This window comes from Mus caroli, unplaced genomic scaffold (assembly GCF_978045245.1).
Source record: "Mus caroli unplaced genomic scaffold, Mus_caroli_1 scaffold_12, whole genome shotgun sequence".
Lineage (NCBI taxonomy): Eukaryota > Metazoa > Chordata > Mammalia > Rodentia > Muridae > Mus > Mus caroli.
In genome coordinates, this window is record NW_028227267.1 from 27,493,855 (window position 1) to 27,518,873 (window position 25,019).

The window sequence follows — 25,019 nt, forward strand, 5'->3', positions numbered from 1 at the left end:
TCCTTACAAGAACCTCAACGTGAAGAGCCATGCTTGGCTTTGCTTTGTCTTCCAAGAGGATGCTTAGTCGGTGGCCAATACTCAACACAGGTATAAACCAATAAGTCAGTGAATTACCACATTTGTGGTAAACAAATGGATCAATAAAAATAAATGTATCTGTAGATGAATCAATCTGTTTTCACAATGTCTCTCAGAGACCAAATTATCTTTATTTTATTTTCTTTATTTTTTGTCTTGTTTTGTGGATGAGGGAATTGAAGCTCAGCGACATAAGGCAGAGTCCCACACTTGAGGCCTCCAGTCTTGAGCTCCTTTCTCTGAGAGGTAGCACAAGTCCACCATACTACTGATCCTTTTGAAAACTTCATTCCTCCCTGCATTCCCCAGTTCCCCAAATGTACTTGTCTCTGCACAGCTCTGCCACACCTGGCCTCTTCCTGTGGTCTGTTCATCTCTGTGAACAGCATGTCTAGTCACTGTCTTAGACCACATACTGAGAGGTGGTGTGCCATCAGACTTATAGACATGGGGTCTGAAGAAAGAAAACACTAGTTCAAAGTCCAGCTCTATTAAGGAATTCCTTAAACCTGGGACAGCTGCTCAGGGCTGCAACCTTCTCATCTGTATAATGCAGATAATTACAGCACCAAACTCATGGGATTATCACTATAGACCAGACTAGGAAATGTATGGAGCATTCGGCATAAATATTAACTATTGACTCTTATTTTAGAAGATTTCATAAATGGTTAGAGGAGGGAGAAGACCTATCTATCATCCATCAACCCATCCAGCATTCCTGAAGGCCATGCCAGTACATGCCATTTATACTTAGATTTCTTTAAAAAAAATTATTTTGAGGGACTGGAGAGATAGTTCAGGACCTGGGTTCAATTCTCAGCACCCACATGTTAGCTCACACATAGCTGTAACTCCAGTTCCAAGGCTTCTGACACCCTCATACAGACCACATGCAGGCAAAACACCAATGAACATAAAAACATTTAAAATTATTACTTTTATGTGTATTGATGTTCTGTTTGCATGTATATCTGTACACTAAAAGAAGGCAATTGGATCCCATAGACAGTTGTGAGCTGTCATGTGGGTGCTGGGAACTGAACCCAGGACCTCTGGAAGAGCAGCCAGTCTTCTTAACCACTGAGCCGTGTCTCCAGCTCAAGGCTTTTAAAAGTTTATTATTATTATTATTACTGGTGTGTCTGATTTGTGCCAACGAGTACATGTGCAGGCTAGAGGACAACTCTGTGGGGTGGGCTCTCTCCTTCTTTTTCATGTGGCTTCCAGGAGTCAGGATTAGGCAGCCAAGCTTTTATGGCAAGCCCTTTTACCCACTGAGCCATTTTACTGGCCCCTGCTTAAAGTTTTTGGGGGCAGAGACCTCACAGAAATTGATATAGACTACACATTCAACCTATGTTTTGTGGATAAACGGTGAACAGGAAACAAAGAAATAGTTCAACTAGCCCTAGTATTAATTAGAAATTCCTCCCCTTGTTCTTTTACAAACTCGTTCTTAAGATGGCTTGGATCTTCTTCTGGAAGTCTTGCTAACTGATTGATTTTCTATTTGAAACTTGGTTTTGTGTGACCTGGAAGCTCTGCTTTAAAAACTGATAACACAGGCCTGCGGTGGTGGCACATGCCTGTGGTGGTGGCACATGCCTTTAATCCCAGCAGAGGCAGGAGGGATCTCTGAGTTCAGAGTCAGACTGGTCTACAGAGCTAGTTTCATAGGTCAGCAAGGATACAGAAAAGAAAACTTTGTCCCACAAAATCAACTTTGTCTCACAAAAACAACACCAAAAAAGAATGATAGCCCAGATAAGACTAATATTGTTTTTTAAAACATTTTTGACATTAATGACATTTTTCTCATTTATTCTACAATGAGACTAACACCAATAATTGCGCTTACACATTCAAAGTTATATACTTAAAATATTCAAGGTGGTAAATTTCATGTTATACGTCTTTTTACTACAGTATAAACCAAGTTGACTAGGTCAGAACCAAGTACAGAATCAATGGTATAACACTAACTGTTGGTCCTAAAGGGGGAGAGATGTGCTATCATTTCCTCTTTACAGCAACGGAGGCTGAGGTACTGTGTGACTCCTGTTGAAAGCAAATCAGTTTACTCTGGAGCCAGAAAATGAGTTCACCCACGTAAAAGGCCAAAGAAGTTTCTTTTAAAATTCAGTTAGGAAACAAAGGTTTTGGCTTGTTTCTTCCCATGGAGGAACTGGAGTGATTTTTCCTATCCTACTTCAAAGCCTACCATGCTTCTCTTTCTGTTCTCAATGCACCACTCCGCCCACCGCAGCTCCGCCCACCGCTGCTCCGCCCACCGCTGCTCCGCCCACCGCAGCTCCACTTTTGTCCGTAAATCAGTCCCTTTGTTTTCCATGTGATTTCATCTGTCTGGGTCTTCAAGTCTGTGTTCCCTTATTGGGCCCTGCCTCAAAACCCTCCCTGAAAGAAGCCAGCTGTGAAAAAAGGAGGTTGGGACTAGCAGTCAGCCAGTCCCCTGAACTTACAACTCCCCACATTTTACAATAACATATTACACTCTGAAGTGCGGAGAGATTTGGAGGGCTGCGAGGGGAGGGAGTCCAGAGAGCTCCACAGGCCGGGAGCGAAAGGGGTGCCCGCAGCTCCCATCCCCACAGCCACCCTATAAGGCGGGTGTTTACAGTCTGCAGAAGTTCATCAGCTATACTCGGGGTTACAAAGCCGACTCAGGGTGGGACAGGAAATAGAATCTAGAATGAAGGCTAGAGGTGGCCCTCTTCCGAGTAAGCCAACATAACTTGAGAGGTTTCTCAAGCAGTTTGGGAGCCATCGTGTGACTCAATGTTAAAAACACAGGATGGGGCAGGGACTGGTCTACAAAATACACTGTAACTCCGACTTCTTTTCCCCCAAAAGCTGAAACCAAATGAGAAAGGGAAAGAGATCTGCTAATGTATAATGGCAGGATTCCGCCGTTAAAAAGAGAACCAGGAGCTTGTGTGAGACCCTGGGTGTGATTCCCAGTACCGCTCATGAAACAAAACCCAGGAGACCCTCTTCCCCTTCACAGTAGGATGAATGGATGCAGACAGCAGTAAGCTTTCTATGCCTTCCTGTCAGCCTGTCACCCCGGCTGGCACATGGGCACAGGGTCTTCCAGCCTGGTGTCACAATGCATCCTATGGGTACTGTATCCCATGCGCCTACCTTTCTCACAGTATGGCTCTCCATCCTCCATGTGGAAGAGGCTGTTCCCAAAGGGCTTCTTGCAGGCTGCACAGACGAAGCAGGTGGTGTGCCATGTCTGTCGCAGAGCGTGCATCACTTCCTGGAGGAAAGATTCCGAGTTCAGGACAGACACCTTCCCAGGGGAAGGGAGCTAGGCTTGGCTTCCACACCAAGCCTGGCTGCTGCCCAAGTAACCTAGGGAACAGGGCAGGAGGGCTCACAGAGTAGGTGCTGAGAAAGACAGGGAGGGAGAGGAGGGAGAGTCGGGTCACAGGCAGAGATGAGCCATGAGGGCAGGCTATGAGGCAAACTGTGCAGAGCCCCAGCACCATTTGAAGGTGGTGTTGTGTGCACATATCATTCCTCGCCCAAGTTAATTAGTTCCCTGGCTTGGTAGTTAGTTGCAAATTGATTGGATTCTAGGATTGTGGAGTTGCTTTTGCTGTGATCAGCAACTTGTTGAGTTTCTAATAGGACCCTAAAATCTTAGAGGAAGAGAGGAAGTCAGTGTCACTGAAGAAAAGACAAAGGTCACTTACCCCCATGATTTTGGTGTTACATTTGGCACAGATCGGGGCAAAGAACTGCTCGTAACACCGCTCGCAGTAAACATTGTTCTGCTCCTCCACAAAGCACACATCTGCTAGGGAGGCCTTGCAGTAGGCACAATTGAACTCTTCTGGATGCCAAGAGCGGCCCATGGCCACCAGAAAAGGGCCCCTGGCATGGCAGAAAACAACATTAAAATGAACCCCCCCCAGTTAGAACCAGATATTTTAAGAACCCCAACAATGTCCATGTGTTTACCTAGACATACCCACTCTGAGGGTTGTTCTAATGAAATAGTATATAATTCTGAGAAAGCCCCATGCTAAAGATGTGTATTGTCATGTCCGTTAACATAAACAGAACTGGAAAACGGAGCTTGGTGCTGTGTACCAGCACTTGGCAAGCAGATCTCCAAGAGCTCAAGGCTAGCCTCGTCTACTACATAGTAAATTCCAGGCCATCCAGGGCTACACAGTGAGACATCCAACAAACAGAACCTGGAAGCAATCCAAACATCTGCCACAGAGGACCCAGGAAACATGTCATGGAGTTCAGCTTATCACAAGAGCAATGGTTATGGGGGCTAACCTCAGCTAAACTACACCGTGCTAAGCACTTCTCAAGAAGAGTTTGACATTTGTCCATATATGTAATCCTCGAAACAATGCCATGAAGGAGGAACTACTATGAGACCTGATAATCAATAAAGACAACCAAGTCACAGCAAGGCAGAGGAGTTCACTCAGTCAAGGTCATAAGGTCATAGGGCCAGGAGGCGGTAGACACAGGGTACAAACATCATGGTCCAGTTTCAGATTCAGAACACTGGCACCATCAGAAAACTTCATGTTCTAATTTTCCCTCTGTGTTTTCTAGTTCTTCTCTGCTCGTTTTGCTTTTGTTTTTGAGACAGGATCTCACTATCTAGCCCTGGGTGGCCTGGAACAAACTTTTAGAAGAGCTTAGCTTTGAACTTCCAGAGATCTCTCTGCTTCTGAACCCCAAGTGCTGGGATTACCACACCTGGCTTCCGCTTGTTTTCAAAGAGTATGTTTTTCACATATGAAAGCATGTACCACACACAAATGCAGACATACTGAATTTAATGATCACCGTCTGAGACCCCTAGCTTCTAAGTGAAATGACTTGCTTGAATTTCAGTGCAGTGTCTATCAGAGCCCTAAGAGGCAGGGCACTGTCTGTGGAAAGATCCAGAAGAACCTCTAAGGGAAAGCTGGGTCAAGCCAGCGCGTCACCCAGCTTGCAGTGTGCGCAATAAACCTACTGACAATACAGCTTAAGATTCCCAGAACCCAGCCTTAGCCCAAGGGGGAGCTCCTGGCACCAGGCACCAAGCTGGGAGCTTTACCCGCTTACCTCATGGAACCCTTCCAAGTCCCCAGGGATGAGAGTGTCATACAGATATGGAAGCTAAAGCTCACAGAGGCGAGCCAGAGAGACCTGAGGTTGTCCTGCCTGGCTGGCCTTTCGCCTATATCTGCCCTCCTATCTGCCACCCCTCCTATATACCAAAGCCTGTACCTGATGACATTGTTACAGTGCCCACAGAGGGGAGTCCGGCTGCTAGCTGGGAAGCGCTCAGCTCTCTGGAAGGTGCCCCTGGCAAGAGGAGTCACTTGTAGACCTGTTGGGTTGTAGGCTGGAGCCCCCCGGGGCAGGGTCTGCTTGCTGACAGTGGCAGTGCTCTTTCCAGGAGCAAACTTCTGAGAGAAGCTGTCATCGGTCACCCAGGGTGGACGGCTGGCAGATTCTGAAGGGCCCCCACTGTAGGCAGCTGATGGTGTAGGGGTATAGTTTGGGGCAGGTGAGGGGGTATAAGCTGGTGCAGGGGAAGGGGAGTAGGTAGGTGCAGGTGAGGGGGTATAGGTGGGAGCAGGAGAGGGGGTATAAGCAGGAGCTGGCGAAGGGGTATAGGGAGTTGGACTGTAATTGGCTCCTGGAGATGGGCTGTAGGAAGATGCAGGCACTGCAAGCCAAAAACACCCAAAGAACATGTGTTAGAAATTCATTCTCCCTCATCCCTCACCCCAGCCAGAGAACTATACAAGATGAGCATAATATTGAGACAATATAACACCAATTACTAAAGAAGATGTGTTTATGTGTATGTGTGAGCATGTGTTGTGAATCGTGTCTGCTCTATTCATAGGGACTCAAGTATGCTGAGCAAATGCACTATCACTCACGAAGCTACAGACCCACTTGCCTGAACTTCATGGTGAACCAGATTTTAATTCTCAGCAAAAGCCCAGATAAACAAGGGTGACAGCAGAGGCCTGGAGAGCTTGCACAGGCCCCAGAAAGGAATGGAGCTATAAATAGTGAAGCTATTTAGGGTGGGGTTCTGTGAGACCTTGGCTGCCCTGGACCTGTAGAAGGTGGGGAGCAAGAGTAGGGAGGGTCTGGGACAGGAAGTGAGTAAGAACAGGTCAACTCAGCATGGACTGCAGGATGCTTTCAATGGTCCCCTAGCCAGTGATCTGACTCCCAGTCATCAAAATCAGTGCTTGCTGTATGTCTTCAACAGAGAGCAGATGTCCAGAAAGCATGGGTTCATGTTTCAAGTTCAGCTACTACCATTGTCTTGAAAAATAGCTTGACTTGATTTGTCTGAGGAGGAAATTCTGTCTTGATTCGATAGGTAGCCACCTATCTTAGTCACTCGGTGAGCCTAGGCAGAGGGGCTAGCACCATGCTGCCCAGGGATAGCTGCTCATTTGGTCTCTGACTGTCCCTGCCAGATCCTCTTGCTCTCCTACATCACCTTGGTGCAAACTGAGAGTGTATATGGCACCCCAGAGGTTACCATTAGGGAAAAGAATGTGCTACACTTCTTGCCTTCACTGAGAGTGCAGAAACAGTTCGTCACACAGAAGGGGCACTGTAGATGCTAACACAAAGCACTCTCTACCAGGGCTCTCAGAACCAAGGATATTTCTGCCCTCCACTATAGAGACAACTCAATAGATCTAGCTGTGTGTCCTGAGAATATGATCTAGCCAGTTCTCTTCCTGTAGCAAAGATGGTTCTAGACGTGTCATGTCTGTTCCCCGTCTGTTCTTCTGGGAAGAGCACCATCTTCCCCACTAGGAAGTATACTATGATAGCCTCCCTGTCCACATCCAAGCCAGGCCTGAGTGGAATGGATTGTACTCAAGCAGATCTCTCTAGATCACACATGGACTCAGACCATGGCCCTGTCTGGTCTCTTTCTCCTGTCTGGTGCCCTGGGCCATTCTGGGTTGTTCTAACTCTGTGCCTCTTATTCCCAAATGACAGCAACTTCAGAACTGGGAAGTGCAGGACACCCTTTGCTAGAGGATGGCTAGGGCTATGCCTATGATGAGAGTACAGAGGTGTAAAGCCTTCCACAGCCCTGCCCCAGAGCCATCCTGGGAGTGAGACTAACTCCCAAAGGCAGATTCTCCAGCTGGAATCTTCCTCCCACTTACAGTCTGGGTGAGGCACACAGCAGGTCATGAGTCAGCCCCCTTTACACTTGAGGGCTGGAGTCCTCAGAGGATGCAGCAGAGCGAGAGTCTAACCCTCCCTAGACTCCGAGCTGCCTCTATAAAGAACACAGACCCGATTTCCACTGGTGTGTAACCTCATCAAGAAGTCTGTTGTAACTCTAAGAGGAGACCCTGCACTCTGGAAAGAAACACACTCATCAAAAACCCTAGTTTGAGGCTTGGGATTCAGCAGTTAGAGTACTTGCCTAGCATTTTTGAGACTCTGGGCTCTCTCTATCCATAGCATCCCTCTCTCAGAAGAGCTCTGGTTTTACACTCTAGCCCTACTACTTCCTAGCTGTGTATCCTTGCTTGAGTAATTAATTCTCTCTGGGCTTGTTTCTTCCTCTAAGAAATGGTATAGGAATTATAAGAATCAGGAAATTATTAGGACTAAGACATGTGAGTGCTTAATTTAGTACATGATATAGTGTGTGCACGTTTGTGTGTGTGTGTGTGTGTGTGTGTGTGTGTGTGTGAGAGAGAGAGAGAGAGAGATGGGGGGGGCGGTAGGACAGTGCATCTGGATTCCCAGGTTGGAATGAACTATCAAGTTCACCTCCAGGCCTTTCTGTCATGGGGAAAGCCCTAAAGCAGGTTTCCTGTTGGATGGCAGTGGGCAGGGAGCTGTGAGTCTCTGAAGTCACATTACCAGGAATTGAACCTGTTTTCTGGTGATAGAATGAATGACATCCTGCCTACCTCACTGGGTGTGGTGGGAACCCCTAGGAGGGACACAGCACAAGCATTTTGTAAAGTTGTAAGTCACAAACTCAGGGTGTTTTCACCCACCTCAACATTCTTACATGGCTTCCCACTGCCCAGAGAGTCCCAACATGCTAGGGACAAGGTGACTTTAGGGGTACTGTTAGAGGAGAGTGGGGAGAGGTGATCCCACAGAACTTCAAAGCAGCTTCTTCCCTCTGTTGTAAGATTTAGGGTTCTGTATAAGTCTGTGTAAGCTATGTCTTTCTCTCTCTTTGCTTTCCATGTCATTTCTTCTATCCTTTGTTTCCTTCTTGTTTTATAAACCACAATCCTCTGCGCTGGCCTTTTTTATGTTTATTTTTTGAAGCAGGGTTTCCCTGACTGTCCCTGGAACTCACTCTGTTGATCATGCTATTCTGGAACTCAGAGTTCTGCTTGGCTTTGCCTCTCAAGCGCTGAGATCAAAGGCCCAGCCAAGCTGTTTGGTTTTTGACATATAGCCCAGGCTAGTCTGGAACTCACTCTGTATTCCAGGTTGGCCTCAACAATTCAGAGATCCTGGTGTCTCAGCCTCTTGAGTGCTGGATTACAGACATGTGCCTCCACACCTAGCTCTAAAAGGAATTAGGAATGAAAGCCGTGTGATCTTCAAGCCATGGCCTTATGTGCTAAGCACCTGAAAGGCAGTTAGTCTAAATTGAGATGTGCTATTAAGTTTAAAAATCTGAAGACTTAATAAAAGAATATAAAGTATCTTAGTAATAATTACCTTATATTGATTGTATGTTAAAGATGTTTATTTTTAAATTTAATGTGTGCAGATGTTTGCCTGCATGTATGTCTGTGTACCACGTGCATGCCGAGTACCTAGGGAAGCCAAAAGCATGTTGGATTCTCTGGGACTGGAGTAAGTTGTCTGTAGGTCCTGTGGAAGAGTAGCTAGTGCTCTTAACCACTGGTCTGTCTCTTCAGCCCCTTGTTTGTGTGTTGAGCCCGGTCTCTGCGTGTTACCCAGCTAGCCTCAAGTGACCTTATTTCTCAGCTTCTGAAATAGCTAGCATGCATCTGAATAGAGTCCAGCTCTGAACCATTTTTAATATACTGAGCTGTGTCTGGAAAAACGTCCGAGTGGTTAAGAGCATGTACTAGTAGAAGACTGGAATTGGATTCCCAACACTCATGTCTCATGGCTTATAACTGCCTTAAACTTAAGCTTCAAGGAATTCCACACCTTCTTCTGGCTTGTGTAGGCACCTGCGCTCTAGTACACACACACACAAACACACGCACGCACGCACACATAAACACACACACGCAATTGAGGCTGGAAAGATGGCTTTGGAGAGATGGCTCAGTGGCTAAGAGCACGAGTTGGGATCCAGGTTCAATTCCCGACACCCTCGTGGCAGCTTACAACTGTCTCTAACTCCAATTCCAGGGGATCTGACGCCCTCATGTAAAGGCAAAACACCAATGTACATACAATAAAATAAAATATTAAAAAAAAAGGTCAGGTACAGTGGTGCACACCTTTAATCCCAGCTCTAGAGACCTGATCTACAGAGCAAGTTGAGAAACTCTGAATAGAGAACACAAAAACCTCAGAAAATTTCATATGCTGAGCTAAATAAAAATGTATTTAAATCAATTTTACCTGCTTTTTTTTTTTTCCTAAAAGTGTCTGCCTCTCGGATGGTGCTTTGCAACAGTGGCTGCCAAGAGCTGCTGGCTTTCACAGTGTTGCACAGGAGTTTGTGTAATAGCAAGAGGCAGAGTACTTGCGAGTCAACCTGGAGAGCTTAAGTGGCTACTCGTGAGGTCAGCCAGCTTGCAAGCTTTCTACCTGAAACGCACCCTCATCAGCTCCTCTAAACCACTCCGAATGCAGAACCAGGCTCCAGCATGCCCCTTCCAAGTAAACCCTGCCCTCGCCCACCTTGCCTCCCTCTCCAACCGCTCCTTCAGTAGGGCGGACATTCTCTTCCTTTTATCCGAGGCTTTCCTGAACCGCCTTCGTTTTCCAAACCCCTACTCAAGGCCCCAGAGAGGAAGGCTGGAATCCTGGACCAGGTTCCTACCTCCTACCCGCTGGGGCTACAAACAGGAGGACTTTCTCTTCCGAGCTGTTCGCCCGGGCAGATCCCTGGGGAAGGGGAAGGAGAAGGGGGAGGAGAGGCAGGGTGCACAGTCCCCTCTCCTCCTAGCTCCTGCCTGCTTCGCCCATCCACGCTCCAAATGCCGTAAGAGACCTGATATCCCATCTCCGAGCCCCGGGCTGTTGCTATTTCTACGTGACGGAATTAAGCCGGTTCGAATTAGAAGGTGATATTTCATCTCTAATTGGCACGTTCAAAGGGCTCCTATCGCACTCGGCGGCCCTAGGACTGTGTAATTAAACAACAAGGTGATCTGAGTCACTTAGCCCGGGCTAAGTCGCCGGCAAGCGCCCGGGTCGCCGCCCGGCCCGCAGGCCGACGTGGCCATCCCGGGGACCACGGTGTCCTCCGCCCACTGGCCCCAGGTGTTCTGGGGAAGCGGATGCCCAGCCCAGGCGCCAGAGATAAGATGCCGGCGCGAACCCCGCCCTGCCTCCGCCCCCCACCCCCCACCCCCCGGAAGCTGCGGCCGGGGACTGGCCGCGAGCGGGCAGCTTGTGATGGGCAGCGCCCAAGTCCCCGCAGCCCAACAGAGGAGCGGGGTGCGAGCCCGTATCCCCAGCTGGCCTGGCAGCCTACCAGCCGCCCCCGGAGCCCGTTGCCAACCCAGCCTCCCCGGAGAAGGAAGGGTGGAGGCAGGCCTCTCCTCTGCTCCAGGCAGGGATGAGTTAACGTCTGCACAGCCTGGGAACAGTGGAAAGGCCTTGGCTCCTGCCGGTCTCCGCCGCCCAGGCTGCTGCGGGAGAAGCGGCTGGAGGGCCCGGCCGCCCCCTGGCGGGCATACGGAGGACAGGACAAGGAAGGTACCTGGAGGGCCTGCGGTGCTGCTGGGAAAGGTCTTCCTTGTGCAGACACAAGGCTTCTGCACCTGACACTACTCCTACCCGCTTCTGCAAACGCCTTCCTGTGTTTCCTGGCCGCACTGGAGTGATCATATTGTCTCCTACGTAGGAGATTTGTACCGCCCCCCTTCCAAAATGCCACCTCAGCCTGTGGAGCTCTGACTTCAGAATTTCCTTTCCTTGGCCCAGAAGTGCAAGAGATGGCATCAGACTACAGATATTATTTTATCTCTGCAGATACAACAAAAGGTTATAGAAATCCTATCTTGCCGGGCGTGGTGGCGCACGCCTTTAGTCCCAGCACTCGGGAGGCAGAGGCAGGCGGATTTCTGAGTTCGAGGCCAGCCTGGTCTACAAAGTGAGTGCCAGGACAGCCAGGGCTACACAGAGAAACCCTGTCTCGAAAAAACCAAAAAAAAAAAAAAAAAAAAAAGAAATCCTATCTTACTCAAATGAGAAAATTCAGGTCTGAGAGATGAGGTAGTTTGCTTATTCCTTACAGCAGGCTGGGTGTCCCACCCATGCTAAAATATTTCCTGTCCATACTCACTTCTGTTGTCAGTGAGCTTTATAAAGCAGGGGACTGATTCTGTCGCTCTAATCAGGAAGGCCTCAAGAGGAAAGCTTCCTTGAGTCTCACCAGGATGTGTTCTGGAGCCTAGACTTTGTGTTATTCTTTATCCCAAGTCTACTTGGCCAGTTCACACTTGTAGGACACAAGCCCCCTTCCTTCTCCCTTAAAATAACCCATCTCCTTTCCCTAAGCAGGGCTGTAACTTATTCCCTTCCTCGTTTTACCACAAATGGTTTGTGCATTGGGAAAGGTATGTGTGTGTGTGTGTGTGTGTGTGTGTGCAAGGGGTGAGGTCATAGGATATTTGGGAAATGACACCTTTCATTCGATTTTGCTATGAACTGAAAACTGCTCTTTAAAAAGTCTATTAAAAACTGGGTGTGGTAGCACATGCGTATAATCCCAGTACTTGGGAGGTCCTGGAAGGAGGATCAACAGTCAACCTGGTCTACCTGAGCTACCCTGCCAACAAACACACACACACACAGTCTATTAAGATTTTATGTGTAAAGCAGAGCATAGTGGCACATGCCTTTAATCCCAGCATTGGGGAGGCAGAGCCTGATCTACATATGGCATTCCCAGACAGCCAGGACCACATAGAGATCCCATCTCAAAAGCAAAACAAATTATATAGAGAGACCATATAGTCTATAGTAATTTTGAGTGAAGAAAAACATTTGTATTATAATAATTTAATGAAAAATCATCATTGCTTTTTATAAATTCAAGATGAATATATATATATGCTGGATGTATAATTTTTTAAAGATTTATTTATTTTATGCATATGAATACACTGTTGCTGTCCTCAGACACACCAGAAGAGGGCATCAGATCCCATTACAGATGGTTGTGAGCCACCATGTGGTTATAAGGACCTCTGGAAGAGCAGTCAGTGCTTTTACCCACTGAGCCATCTCTCCAGCCCCAGAGGTATAATGTTTAATTGGAAAGTATATACATACCTAAAATCCTATTTTATCAACCTATGGGATGTCTATCAAGGGATAATTAAAGGAATACTTAAAGTTCACTCCCTGTGTGTGCACAGCTGCCGGAGTACAGAGTGTACGCTCATGAGTTCTTCCTGTTACTCTATGATTACCCTCCTGCCGTGTGTGTGTGTGTGTGTGTGTGTGTGTGTGTGTGTGTGTGTAATGCTAGGGATTGAACCCAGATGCCTCACCCATGCTAGACACACACTCTACCACCAGGTTAACACCTCCATCTATCTATCCCATTTCTTTATTTTCTACACCTTGGTTGAATGTATCCTTATGGCAAGTTCAAGTCAGGCACATACAAAGGAGAAAGTCTGCCACAGCCCTGCTCTCCTAAAGTTCAGGGTCAGAACGAAACAGGAAGACTGTGAGTAAACTCGGGGCTTGGCTGTCAAGGGCCTTCCTATGGGCATAGCCGTAGTACATAGGACCTTCCTCTAAGCTGGGAAAAGACCTGCTAGAGAGCCCTGAGATTCTTGGCACAATGGCTGGCAGGAAGCCTGAGAACTACCTTGGGCTCTGAGGAAGAAATCCAACCTTGCCTAGAAACTTAGGAAACAAAAGGCTGCCTCCCATCCCTGGATGAAAACTCAGCACCGATGGGGCAGGGGCCATAGAGACAGAACCACAACCACAACCAGTGAGCTCTGCCTTGGGTCCACTCTACTGCTATGTGTGTCGCATGCGCCCCAGTTATCCCCTGTCACCTGAGGAGCCCATATACTAGACTGGTTGAGCAGCTTTCCCAAAAGGACAAAGTGACACAGTAAGCTGGCCTAAAGCCTGGGGCATTTTTTTGTTATAGTTTCTTGTCCTCTAGTTTGAGGCCATCCCAGATTCTTAGAGAAACAGCTTTTTACTCTTTCTGTCCCCACACCCCCCATCCTCTTTTCTCTCAACTTGGTCTGGAAACATACAGCTAGGACGATCTGTTTCCTAAGAGCTAGGTAGTTCCATCCCTGCCTGGTACAGCCCACGTGTCATCCCGGGTCAAATACAGGCTCCAAGGCTCAGTCGGATTCTACCCTACAACCAGGAGAGGGAAGGATAGGCCTCCTTCACTTCTGGGGTCTTGGTCTGAAGCAGATAACCCTTTGAGCCCTCAGCCCCCCGCCCCCAGCTCTCACCTGGCTGGTAGACAGAAGGCCGGATGCTGGCAGTGGTTACGACCCGAGGCTTGGGTGCAGGGGCAGCTGGACCCTCGCTGTAGCTGGTATGGGCAGAGGGTGCTGGAGAAGCGGCGGCGGCAGGACTGTAAGCAGAGGCCTGTGGCCTGGAACCAAGGCAAAAGAGTTACAACAAGAACAGTCCGTTGGGCTCTGGTATCTAAAGCCATTCCAGGTTCGCTGTCTGATCTCTAGGCAGGACTATGACAGAAACACCCATTGGGTCGCTTCCAGAGTCTAGAAAGAAGCCAAATAGGGGAGGAAGCTACTCCCTGTGGCTAGTGCTGCTACCTTGGGAAAGAAAGAGGGCAGATACTAGCCAGACAAAAGAACACATGGAGAGCCCTTCATCCATAGACAGAATGTAGCAGTGGAACTGTGGATCAAGGCAGAGGGAGCTAGAGATGGTCACAGCTACTTCCCTTTCTCGGATCCCTCTGGCTACCTGCTCTCCTTATTCCTTTATGTTGCTGCTGGAGGAACCAATTAGTCTCATGTTTTCTGAGAAAAATTTTTTTAAATATTCCGATGATGTCCATGGGAAGAGGCCTGGAGGGCCAGGCACTTGGTTCCTGTTGCTTCCTCCTAGTGGCTTAGCTGTCAAGACCCTAGAGCAAAGCAGCCGCTTCCCACATGTGGCTCAGGGACAATGGTAGCAACGAGGGGGACAAAACTATCCCAGTTCTTAGCCGTGGAGAAATGCCAGGCTTGGCCTCTCTCTTGGGGGAGCAGAAGGCTCCAGGAGCTTCCAGAGCCCAGTAGCTGCTTTCTTCTTGCCTGATGCAGTGTTTCTCAACCTTGCTTGCTTATTCAGCCTTTCTCTCCATTTCAAACTAACTAATACCTTTCTCTTGCTACATATCGTATATTCTAAAGGGGACCCTTGACCATCCCCAGAAAATGGGTCATTGGTGGGGTGTTGGAGAAATGAACCCCTGGAAATATGCCCTTAGCCTTTGGCATTGTGGATTTTGTTTGTTTTGTTTTGTTATTTTTTCCCTACCTCTTCCCTATGGGCCCACTGGACCCAGGTAGGAATGAAGGAGGAAGGATTACCTTCTTGTCTGGGTTTCTTTTTTTTTAATTTATTTATTTATTTATTATATGTAAGTACACTGTCTTCAGACACTCTAGAAGAGGGAGTCAGATCTCGTTACAGATGGTTGTGAGCCACCATGTGGTTGCTGGGATTTGAACTCCAGACCTTCGGAAGAGCAGTCGGGTGCTCTTACCCACTGAGCCATCTCACCAGCCCTTGTCTGGGTTTCTAGAAGGGATGGCCGTGGGGTAATAACCTATCACTAGTAGCCTGAGTGGATCCAGGGGAGACTGGATACTGTCCCAGCCAAGGCTGTGCATCCTTCCCTTCCCTTCACACCACATTTATAGTGAAGGCTTCCCTGTCCTCTGTGGCCCTATCCCTGTGTTAAGGCCAGAGGAGTAAGCACACTGGTAGACAGGAAGGAAAACACGGTGTGCAAAGGGTGCTTAGCTTCTACCGTAGCTGGATAAGGCTAAGGGTCAGTGGTCAGGGTCAGACTCTCCCACCACTGGGAGATACATTGCCAGCATCCTGGATTGGCATGGGGAAAAAGAAGCAGAACTGAAGATAACTAGTGACGGGCCGAGGTGGACATCCAAGGAACTCCAACTCCTTTCCAGGCCATGTGTGAAGAAGGGAGGTATCTGTGCTCAGAGTACACCTCTGGCCCCTTCTACTGTAAGCCCAGTGTCCTTTTCAGCAGTGAGTGTGCAGGCCCGGACACGGAAGCCTGGAGCTCGGAGCTGGAGTTTGCTCTTCAGTGAGAGGCAGGGTCGGGGCTGGACCGCTCACAGGCTTCAGCCCCGACACTTCTCTTTCCCTGTGTAAATCGGAAGGCTTCCCCCTTCTCAACATTTTTCACTTTCACCAGAGTTCCTGCTCTAGGAAGGAAGCAAGGCTCTAATGAGAAGAGAGTCTGACAGAGGCACAGGGGAGGCCATTTTCTTAATCCTGTCCTAGGAAAATGGGACAGGACCATTCTGGAAACCGGGACCAAGCTCACCCTCCAATGATTGAGTTGAGCTGCAGCAAGGCTGGACTTGGCACCACATGGGATGCTGGGAAGCTGCACCCTGACTCTATGCACCCTGACCCAAAGAGGCATGTTTTCCCTGGAGGCTGTGGAATCTGGGTCCTGGCTGGAAACAGCAACTAGACAGTTCCTGGAAGCCTGGAAAGGCAACAGGGCCAACACTGCCGTAGTACCAGCTGGCCACTCTGGAATGACTCACCAAGCTGCGCTGCCTCTTCCTCCTCCCCCTCCCTCACTCCTTCCTCTTCCTCCTCTTCCTCTTCCTCCTCTTCCTCCTCCTCCTCCCTGCATGCCCCATCCCTTTGGCCTCTGTTTTGGTGGGTACCCAGGAAGGCAGGCTGAGACACAGGGATTCGGAGAACTTATTTTAACTGTTTTGTGTGCACTAGGTGTTTTATGTACAACTTTTTCCAAGAGTGACCTCAGTCTACACGCGCTCCTCTAGACACTTTAAACTGACAAGGAAACGGAGGTTCAGAGGTGAAGGCACTTTCTCAACGTTTCGAATGGGAAAGCTCTCAACTGAGGAGAGAGTTCAATTCCACGACACGAGGGACCTCTGAAGTTAGAATGCTTCCACATCAAGAGAAGAAAGGGCTGGGTAGTGGTGGTGCACACCTGTAGTCCCAGCACTCAGGAGGCAGAGGTGGGCAGACACCTCTGTGAGTTTGAGGACAGCCTGCTCTACAAAACAAGTTCCAGGACAGCCAGAGCTACACAAAGAAACCCTGGTGTGTGTGTGTGTGTGTGTGTGTGTGTGTGTGTGTGTAGACAGGGGGCAGGTGGGGGGGAGTGGGAGGTGGGCTAGTTAATTGCTAAGCTTGACTAGCTCAGTGGTCCCTCCTCCAAAGAGTATTCCTTGATTCCTCCAGGCATGGACAATAACTCTCAAGTTTCTTTTCTGAGTTCTAAGAACAAAGACTGGGCTCAGGGTTCCTTTGTGATGGGTGTGTGTGTGGTGCATTACTGTTCATGCGAATATGCACGTGTGTGTGTGTGTGTGTGTGTGTGTGTGTGTGTGTGTGTGTGTGTGATTTTTATCTATCACTAGAGATGTTTCCCGGGGGTGTGGGGCAGAACAACAACAAAACCCTCTCACTAATCATGGCTGGTGCATCCCATACAATGGATCCCAGCTTCCCCTTCACACTCTGCAGAAAGCAGCACCAGTCCCGGTTTCCTTCGAACCCATTAAAGACCTAACTGCCGGGATCCAGCTGTCCGCCAATCGACTCAGGGTGGCTCCTTTCTTGCCTCCTTTCCCCACGGTTAGGTCTGGCATCTGTGGGCCAGTTACCTCGGATTCTCCACGGGGCTTGCGGCAGGGCCTGCAGCAGAGGCGGCAGCAGCATGGGCGGCAGCAGCTGTGGCCAGGGTTGGCGAGGCCGCAATGGGAGAGGCAGCAGCGGGCAACTGGGCAGAAGCAGGTGGCAGCGGGGAAGTGGCCTGGCTGGTGCACACTGGAGCATGCTCAATAGGGGTGCTGATGAGGCGGGGATCAAAAAGACAACAGGTCACATGGGTCCCAGGTCTGGTGAGGGGTGGGAGGGGGTGGGTGGAAAGGATCATCTGGCATACAGAATAGGATCCAGGTGTATGTGTAGGGCACACCCACTAGGTGCTGGGAGAGCGCTCTTCTCCAATCCTAGGAGTGCATGATCAGACCTATGGGAGCAGAGGGGTCTGACAACTTAATCTTGGAGGGATGTTTACCCCTCGGTTTCCTGTACTTCCTGGAAGGTCTTTCTTTCTCAGCAAACTACAGGGCAGTGGAAAAGCATATTTAGGTATCAACCAGACCCCTGTCCTATCTTGTTTGCCTTTGTCCCTTCCCTCACCGCTTGTGTTTTCAGTCAGGAGCATATATTTCCTCTGTGGAGGGATGCTTTAGCCAAAACAAACAAGCACAAAAGATATTTTGAGTTTGAAAGTCCTAGGCTCTAGATCCATGAGACCCAGAGAACATGGGTTTTAGCCCAGGGCACTGACTGCAGATGGACAGAAGCTACCCTGGAAAGCAAACCAAGGCTATCTAGACCAGAAAGAGGTAATGTGGTCAAAGATGGCTCCGGAATACAGAAACCTGTGCTTCCTTCATGCCATTCTCTGAGGGGAGCGGCAGGATGTATGGAGAGAGAGGACAGGTAGAATCTACAGCGCTCAAAGATCTTCATGTCACTAGGTAGCCCAGGCATGCTACACAGTCAAACACGACACAACCATGGTTCTAAGCACCTGGAGATCTGAAGGGTCTTTCTACTGGAAACGGAGGAGAACAGCTCTGCCAGTTCTGGAGCAGTGTGGTCAGGTAGGAGCTGGACATACCCAGCACCAGCACACGCCAGTCCAGGTAGACCAGATACCCACATGCATTCACCTGAATGCCTATGTATTCTGTGTAGACTGTCCCCAGAACTTCTCTAAGACAGAACAGTCAGAGTTTAGATTGTTGGGGTTAGTTCTGCTTCCTATGATCGGGTCAGCAAATAAAAATTCAATCATAGGGCTGGAGAGATGTCTCAGCCAGTAAAGTGCATGCTGCTTAGGCATGAAGACTGAATTCAGATCCCCAGTGTCCACATGAGAGGCATAAAAAGCCAGGTGCGGCGGCCTGGAATTCTAGCACTGGGAAAACAAAGACGAGAATCTCTAGGGTTTGCCAGCCACTCGTTCTTCTGCTTCAGTGGAAGACTCTGCCTCAAGACTAAAGTAGACAGCAATGGAGGAAGTCACCTGATACTGACCTCCTGCTTCCAGACACATGCACCACAGAGATGTGCATGTGTGTTTGTTCGTGTACGCTTTCCCCAGCAAGCATTCATGATACCCCCCCACTCTCCCACACAAACCATGAGAGCAGAAAAATATAATCCTTCCCTTTCCCTCTCCTTTCTCCTTTTTTTCTTTCCTTTCTCCCTCCCTCCCTCCCTCCCTTCCTCCTTCCCTCCCTACCTCCCTTCCTCCTTCCCTCCCTCCCTCCTTTCCAAGGGTTGGTCTCTAACACTTGTATTCAAGTATTCTCCTGCTTCAACTTCCCTGTTAATTGGACCACAGGAAGGTTTCTCCACACCCAGATCATCTTTGATGCCATTTCTACTTGCAACACTGGTGAGAGATGAAATGGAACTCCTGCCAGCATGGTATAGTAGCTCCCACAGCCCATGCCGTTCAGTCTCTGGTCAAAGGAAGACTCTTGCTGGACATAAGTAACATCTCAACACGTCCCTCTTCCAAGTGTTCCACTGTGTCCGTGTGCTAACCTTTCATCCTTCAACCTCCCTGGGTGATTAGCCTCATGGGTCTCATCTGGAGATGAGGAACCTAAAGGTGGGAGACATTGCTGCTCTGGTGCAATGCCACATAGCTAGGCAGACTGGTGGTACACACCAGGAATCCCAGCATTTGAGAGGCTTTGTGAGTTTGGGGCCAGCCTGGGTTAGATATACAGTGAGTCCCAGAACAACCTGGGCTATCATGTGAGACCCTGTCTCAAAACAAACCCAACAGAAAATATCACAGAGCAGTTTCTGGTTAAGTGTGGAGTGAGATTGGATCTACTATCTAGCAAGTTCCCTATTAATGCTGATGCTGCCGGTCTGTGGACCACATATGGAGTAGCAAGTTGTTAGATACCCCTGTCTGTCCCAGATAGGAATGCAAGGGAGCTGCAAGCTGCTTACCAAAGCATCTCCTAACTGGTCTCCATCCAGTAAGAAAGGAAAGGGGTACAAAGCTGAATAAAAGGATTAGAGCCGGAGATGTACCGAGAGCTATGTGTTGGCTATGCCATAGGAAACAGCACATTTGGATGGGTAAGAATGGTAGCCATGTCCTTTCTGAGTCTTTCATGGCTTAGCTGTCAGAGAGGAGGTCTTGGGCAGCCTAGTTTACAAGCCTTCAGCAGTTCTGTCCTTGACATATCTATGAAGCCATTTGCCCAGTCTCTATGAAACCCCTTGTTTCTGAAAGCTGTGACTATCCCAGAGAACCTGTATGTAGCCCTTGAACCCTGTCAAGCTGACTGTTAAAACCCTCCGCACAACATTCCCAAGTACTGGAAGGCCCAGGATGACCTAGAACCTTGTGGCTCTCCCTGGTCCCATCCCACATTTCCAGTGGTCCACTGGAAAGTGAAGACCTTGCCCAGGATAAGAATGATGGAAGTGTCCAGGCCGGGCAAAGACAACATTGGCCTTGTCTGTCCCCTTTGTACCAGGGTGCTACCTGACCAGCCTAGCTGCAGCTTTCCCTACCTAGCAAGAGTTCCAAATGAACACTGGATTTCAGACAATGCATTTGGAGCTGGTGTAGGCCCCAGAAAGATTCACCATTGACCACAGGGCTGGGCAAGGGACACACGGGCATGCACATATGCCTGCTACTCTAGTTCTTGCTGAGTGCTTCCTTTCTAGGCTCACTCTCTGCAGACACCAAGAAGCCACCAGGGTCTAGAGAGGGAAGAAGACACACCAAAGTACATTCAGAAGGGTCTTGGGGTCTTGTTCCAGGTCAGTTTCTGCATGAAGATCCATGAGTCTCCAGAAATTCCAAAAAGCAGGCGCCAGCAAGCAAGCATTGTGGAGAATTTATGCAGCCTTGACTTTAGTCCTAAAGCAAGTGCCTGTGAGATCACCCTAGCTAGCCAGGCCTACAGCTTACAGTTCCACAGCTGCTTCCTGCCTTTGTCATAGGTTCAGATTCCTGTTTTCTTTTCTTCTCTTTTTTCTTTTTTCTTTTTTCTTTGGTGTTGGGGATAAAACCCAGAGCCTTACAGACATGCTAAGCACGTGCTCTCTCCCCAAACCCATAATTCAGTTTAAATACCTAGTTAAAAATAAAACCCACGCAAACTAGAATCAGATGCTTGTGGCTGCCTAAGGAAGAGCACAGCCCTGCCTAGCTGTGGTCCCCCTTTGCAGCTCATGTTTTCTTCTGTCTGGGAGGTATCAAGGTGGACCTGCGCCCTCACTCTGTGTGGTCGCCCTTGGCGGTGGGAATTGGAATTTTGTTGACCTGGTGGTTGGCGACTGTGGTATGTCTGGAATAGCGGAGGTGTCAAGCCTTGGGATTTGTGGTCCCTGGACTTGGGATGGAACTGTCGGTGATGGTGATGCTATGATTGGTCCTGGTTCTGTAAAAGGGGGTTGCCATGCTGGGATGTCAATGCCGCCTGTGTTAGCTGAGACAGTGAAGTGTGATGATGTCTGTTGATTGGATGTCGAGAGAATCCCATTCAGGTGTTGGTCAGAAAATTGTTTATGCTGTCCTCCACCTGGTTAACTTTCTGTCTTTTGGCTGAGGGAGTTCAGCTGTGCCACTTTGTTATGAGGCCAGAACCCCCATTATCCTCTGGTTTTTGTGAGTGTTGCCTATCAGCTGCAGTGGGCAATGGGAACAGTCCTCTGCAACCTTTATCCACTCCACTTTACCCTCAAAATAAAGTCAAAATCCCATAGTCTGGAACTCAGTATCTGGACCACTGCTCTCCACGGCTGCCTCTGTATTCCATGCATCCTGGTCAAAACGATTATACCGGCATCTGCAAACCCTTTCTTCTCCGCTAGCCTCTCTTTCCAGGAAGCCCTATCTCATCCACCAATCAGAGGGTCCCTGACTATCCATGATATCAACCTTGCATTGTGGTTACAGTTACATTGTCCCTTTCCGAGTCTGTTAGCATTCACAGTAGCCAGGAAGGAGCCTCACTCACAGTCATAGGATGCTAAGTGAGGAGAACTCTCCTATTTACCTAGAAGGCTTTATATGGGACCTTGGCCTGGAGCTATACAAGGTGCTGCTCATAGTGGCCTGGAGGAAGTGAGAGGCACTGAGGTGTTAGAAAGCAACTATGAACATTTAGAGCTTTGACCGATGGGCTCCAAGAGAGCACTAACAGGCTCGGAGTTGGTGACAAGATGCTTAGAGTCCATCAACTTGCATGATCACCTCAGGTCCTTTCCCACTCACAGCATACCCACTGCCTGGGACCTATATTACCTCTCTGAGTCTGGCCACCTCCTACCCCATGTCCAACCCTTGGGCCTTGCAAGTCATCAGTTCCAGCTTGCCTACATGAAGGAAGGTGTCTTCCCCATGTGCACCCCGCAGCCAGCATGATGATGGTTTGGACCTGACCTGGCCCTGGCATCAGGCTGTTAGAAGACGGAAGGGGTGGGAGGCTAAGGTGAAACAGGCTGGTAGAGAGACTGAGGAGAGCATCTCAGCGCTGGATAGATAGATGTGAGCAGCTTCCCTGGCTGGCCGTTCCGGGTGAGCTCGCCAAAGAGAAAGAGTGTTTTCAGACAGCAGGAGTGGGAACGGGGGTCCAATCATTCAGCCACAGAGAAGGCAGGGCATCCTGAGGGTTGATCCTCTGTCCCTCCTCCATTTTCCAAATGCCATTACCCTTATGTTCCCAGCCTATGACTCCATGCAGTGAGGGACCAGGCTGCTTGCTGGGCAGTGGGTAGAGTGCTGGCTTTGAGATCGCTAGCTTGTTGATGAGTGCTAGAGTCTTTCAAGCCGAGGATGTTCTGGGTAGCTTGGCTAAATGCTCCAGAGTGTAGCACAAGGCCACAGGTGGGGCCGAGAGCATGACCCAGCTGGAGGCCTTTCTCTACATTCCTGGCATCAAGACTCTGCTAGGTCTGTCTTCCATCTCCCTGTCAGGAGCCCCCACTTCCATCTCCTGGCTTTCCTGTAAACTGCCCCATTGTCTAGGAGTGCCCATTGAATTACTTCTCAGACCACCCAGACAAAAGGTGAGGGAAGATGGCGCCACCTTGTCAGTCAGAGCTGTGTGTAGAAGGAGAAGCCACAGTCCTGGGGTAGACCCCATCCACACTGCCCATAGAACCCCGGTGTGGACCCCTCACCCTGGAATCCTTAGCCTGAGGTGTAGGAGAGTAGCATTGGGCACAGCTGCACTAGGGTTCACATGCTGGGCAGGATCCGCACATCTCCATTGCCATACCTGTCCTCTCCGTCCTAGACACTGTCCCTGAAGGCCCTCCCAAAGTGGGGTGCAGGGCACACATACAGGCACAGCAGGTTTGGGGCTTGGTTTGTTCATTTCAAATCCTCTTTATTTCAAAACAAGCATGCTTGTATGTACATGAGAAAGAACTATGAAGCCAGCACACAAGTATAGAGAAGAAGGTGCCCACCCAGGGGCCTGATCTGCACATAATGTGTTCCAGGTGACTGTGAGTCCAGATGCCAGAAGGGGTGGGCAGATGAGCAGCGGCCACTATGTTTTCATTGTTTGGCGGTGTGAGGCCAGCAAGCCCTGTTATGTCCTCTCTGGACTACAGCTAAGGGTTTGCATGAGGGGTGTACAGAGACTCCACTTGTGGGAGTTGGGATGGTCACCCTGAATTGGGGGTTGGAGAGGTAGGAAGTACTGGGCCTCAGCTGTCAGCTCTGGGGCAGGCAGAGAGCAGGAGTGCTACAGTTGGCTACCAGAGGTGCCCCCAGCACAGTGTTCATTATCAAGCATCACCATGGGGCTCACATGCCAGATCTGTGTGGGAGAGGGGTGGGGGTCCAGCCTGCCAGGGTTCATGGGAATCCAAGGAGCCTTTTAGCTTTTAACATTAAGGATTTGGGCTGAAAGGCCGTGGTGCCAGTTGCGCAATTTGGCAAAACGTGGGCTGTTACGTTCCGTTTCAAACCTTTCCCTGTGGCACAGAGACAGAGACGTGGAGAGAGAGAGAAAGAGACAGAAACAGAGACAGAGAAAAAAGAGAGAGACAGGGAGAAAGAGAGGGGTTAGGGAACATGTCCACTATCTCCCTGCCTGAAGCTGGGACAGAGGGACAAATAGGGAACTGGTTTAGGGATGTGTTGCCATACTTGGGGTACTTTCTAGAGGGCAGGCTTGCACTGAATGGGACAAGACTAGAGTTCTGGTACAAAATGGAGGGACCAAAGTCCCTGCCTTGCTGGAGGGAAAGGTACAGAGTTGGGGCCTGATTAGAGGGTCAGTGGGCAGAGTGGGCAAAGACAGGCAGGACCCCTGGCCCACTGGGGCTAGGGCTGGGCAGAGCTGCTTTGGCAGTAGGCTCTTGGAACTGAACTAAACAGGTAGGCAGGCTTGGAGTAGACTCTGTTCTAGCTGAGCACTAAGAAGAAGGAACACTTAGCTTCAATGATGAGACCTGTCACCTCCCTGTCTGCCTGGCATTCCTCACCTTCACCACCTCCAGAGAGAAGCCTTCACATCCCACCCAGGGCTCCTGAGACCCAGTTCTGAGCACAGCCTAGGCCTATCCAGTTTACAAGCACACACACATACTCACTGCCACAGAAACAAAAGAACAGAACCTGCTACTTCCTGCCAGTGGGGCCTTTGGCAGGGGCTCAACCACAGCTGCCCAGGAGAAGGCACAGTGCAGGTACCCGGTGGCCATAATGTAGAAAGGGAAGAGGTGGGGCTGGGGTGGGGTGGGGGGCAACAAGGAAAAGCCAGCCAATGATGCTGGGATCCAAGCCCTCCTGGCAGAATGGGCTCTAACTCCTCCATAGCAGAGAAACAAACTGGTAGCAGGCACCACATTTAACCATAAATACAGAGCACTCGACTTGAGTAGAGACACAGTTAAAAAGCAGTAGTGTTGGTGCTGCTGTCCAGAGGTAGCCCTGTAAAGAGTTAACTAAATCAAAAGCTAAACAAAACTCAAAAATCTAACTGCTACGTCCTCGTCATGGGATGCTACTTAAAAGTAAAAAGGAACAACTGAGCTACAGACTGAATAACCTTGATCCAGATGGTTTTGGAGTAGTTACGCATATATAATGAGGTATCTTGGGAACCCGGCATAAAATTCATTCGTATCGCATATACATAAAGACAACTCGAAGGTAATGTTTAATGGGGCCTCTGTTTTGTTCTTGCCACCACTGTGGTCCTGGAGACTGAACACATCTAAGGCTACCCCACAGTACTCGTACATAGGCAAGCCTCTGCCATGCTACATCCCAGCCTAGCATCCGTGTCTTTTGATTCTGTTTCTCTTTTGAGATGTCTTGATATGAAGCTGTCCTGGAACTCTGTAGACCAGGCTGGCCTCAAACTCAGAGATCTGCCTGCCTCTGCCTCTGCCTCTGCCTCTGCCTCCAGAGTGCTGGGATTAAAAGTGTGCAA

At 49.2% G+C, this 25,019-nt stretch overlaps 1 protein-coding gene across 4 annotated transcripts in view; it reads right to left on the bottom strand.

Annotated features, from left to right (window-relative positions):
• Ldb3 (LIM domain binding 3) overlaps positions 1-25,019 on the bottom strand; it is a 64,900-nt gene that overhangs the window by 14,389 nt on the left and 25,492 nt on the right. For 2 of the 4 annotated variants that reach the window (XM_085828549.1, XM_021181351.2), the window contains 5 exons: positions 17,172-17,357; positions 13,761-13,906; positions 5,359-5,803; positions 3,807-3,987; positions 3,247-3,367 (listed from right to left, as the gene is read on the bottom strand). In XM_085828549.1, coding sequence (XP_085684675.1) covers positions 3,247-3,367; positions 3,807-3,987; positions 5,359-5,803; positions 13,761-13,906; positions 17,172-17,357 — 1,079 coding nt within the window. Of the gene's footprint in view, positions 1-3,246; positions 3,368-3,806; positions 3,988-5,358; positions 5,804-13,760; positions 13,907-17,171; positions 17,358-22,916; positions 23,554-25,019 lie in introns of those variants that run through there. The other 2 variants (XM_021181354.3, XM_021181359.3) reach the window with 2 other exon arrangements.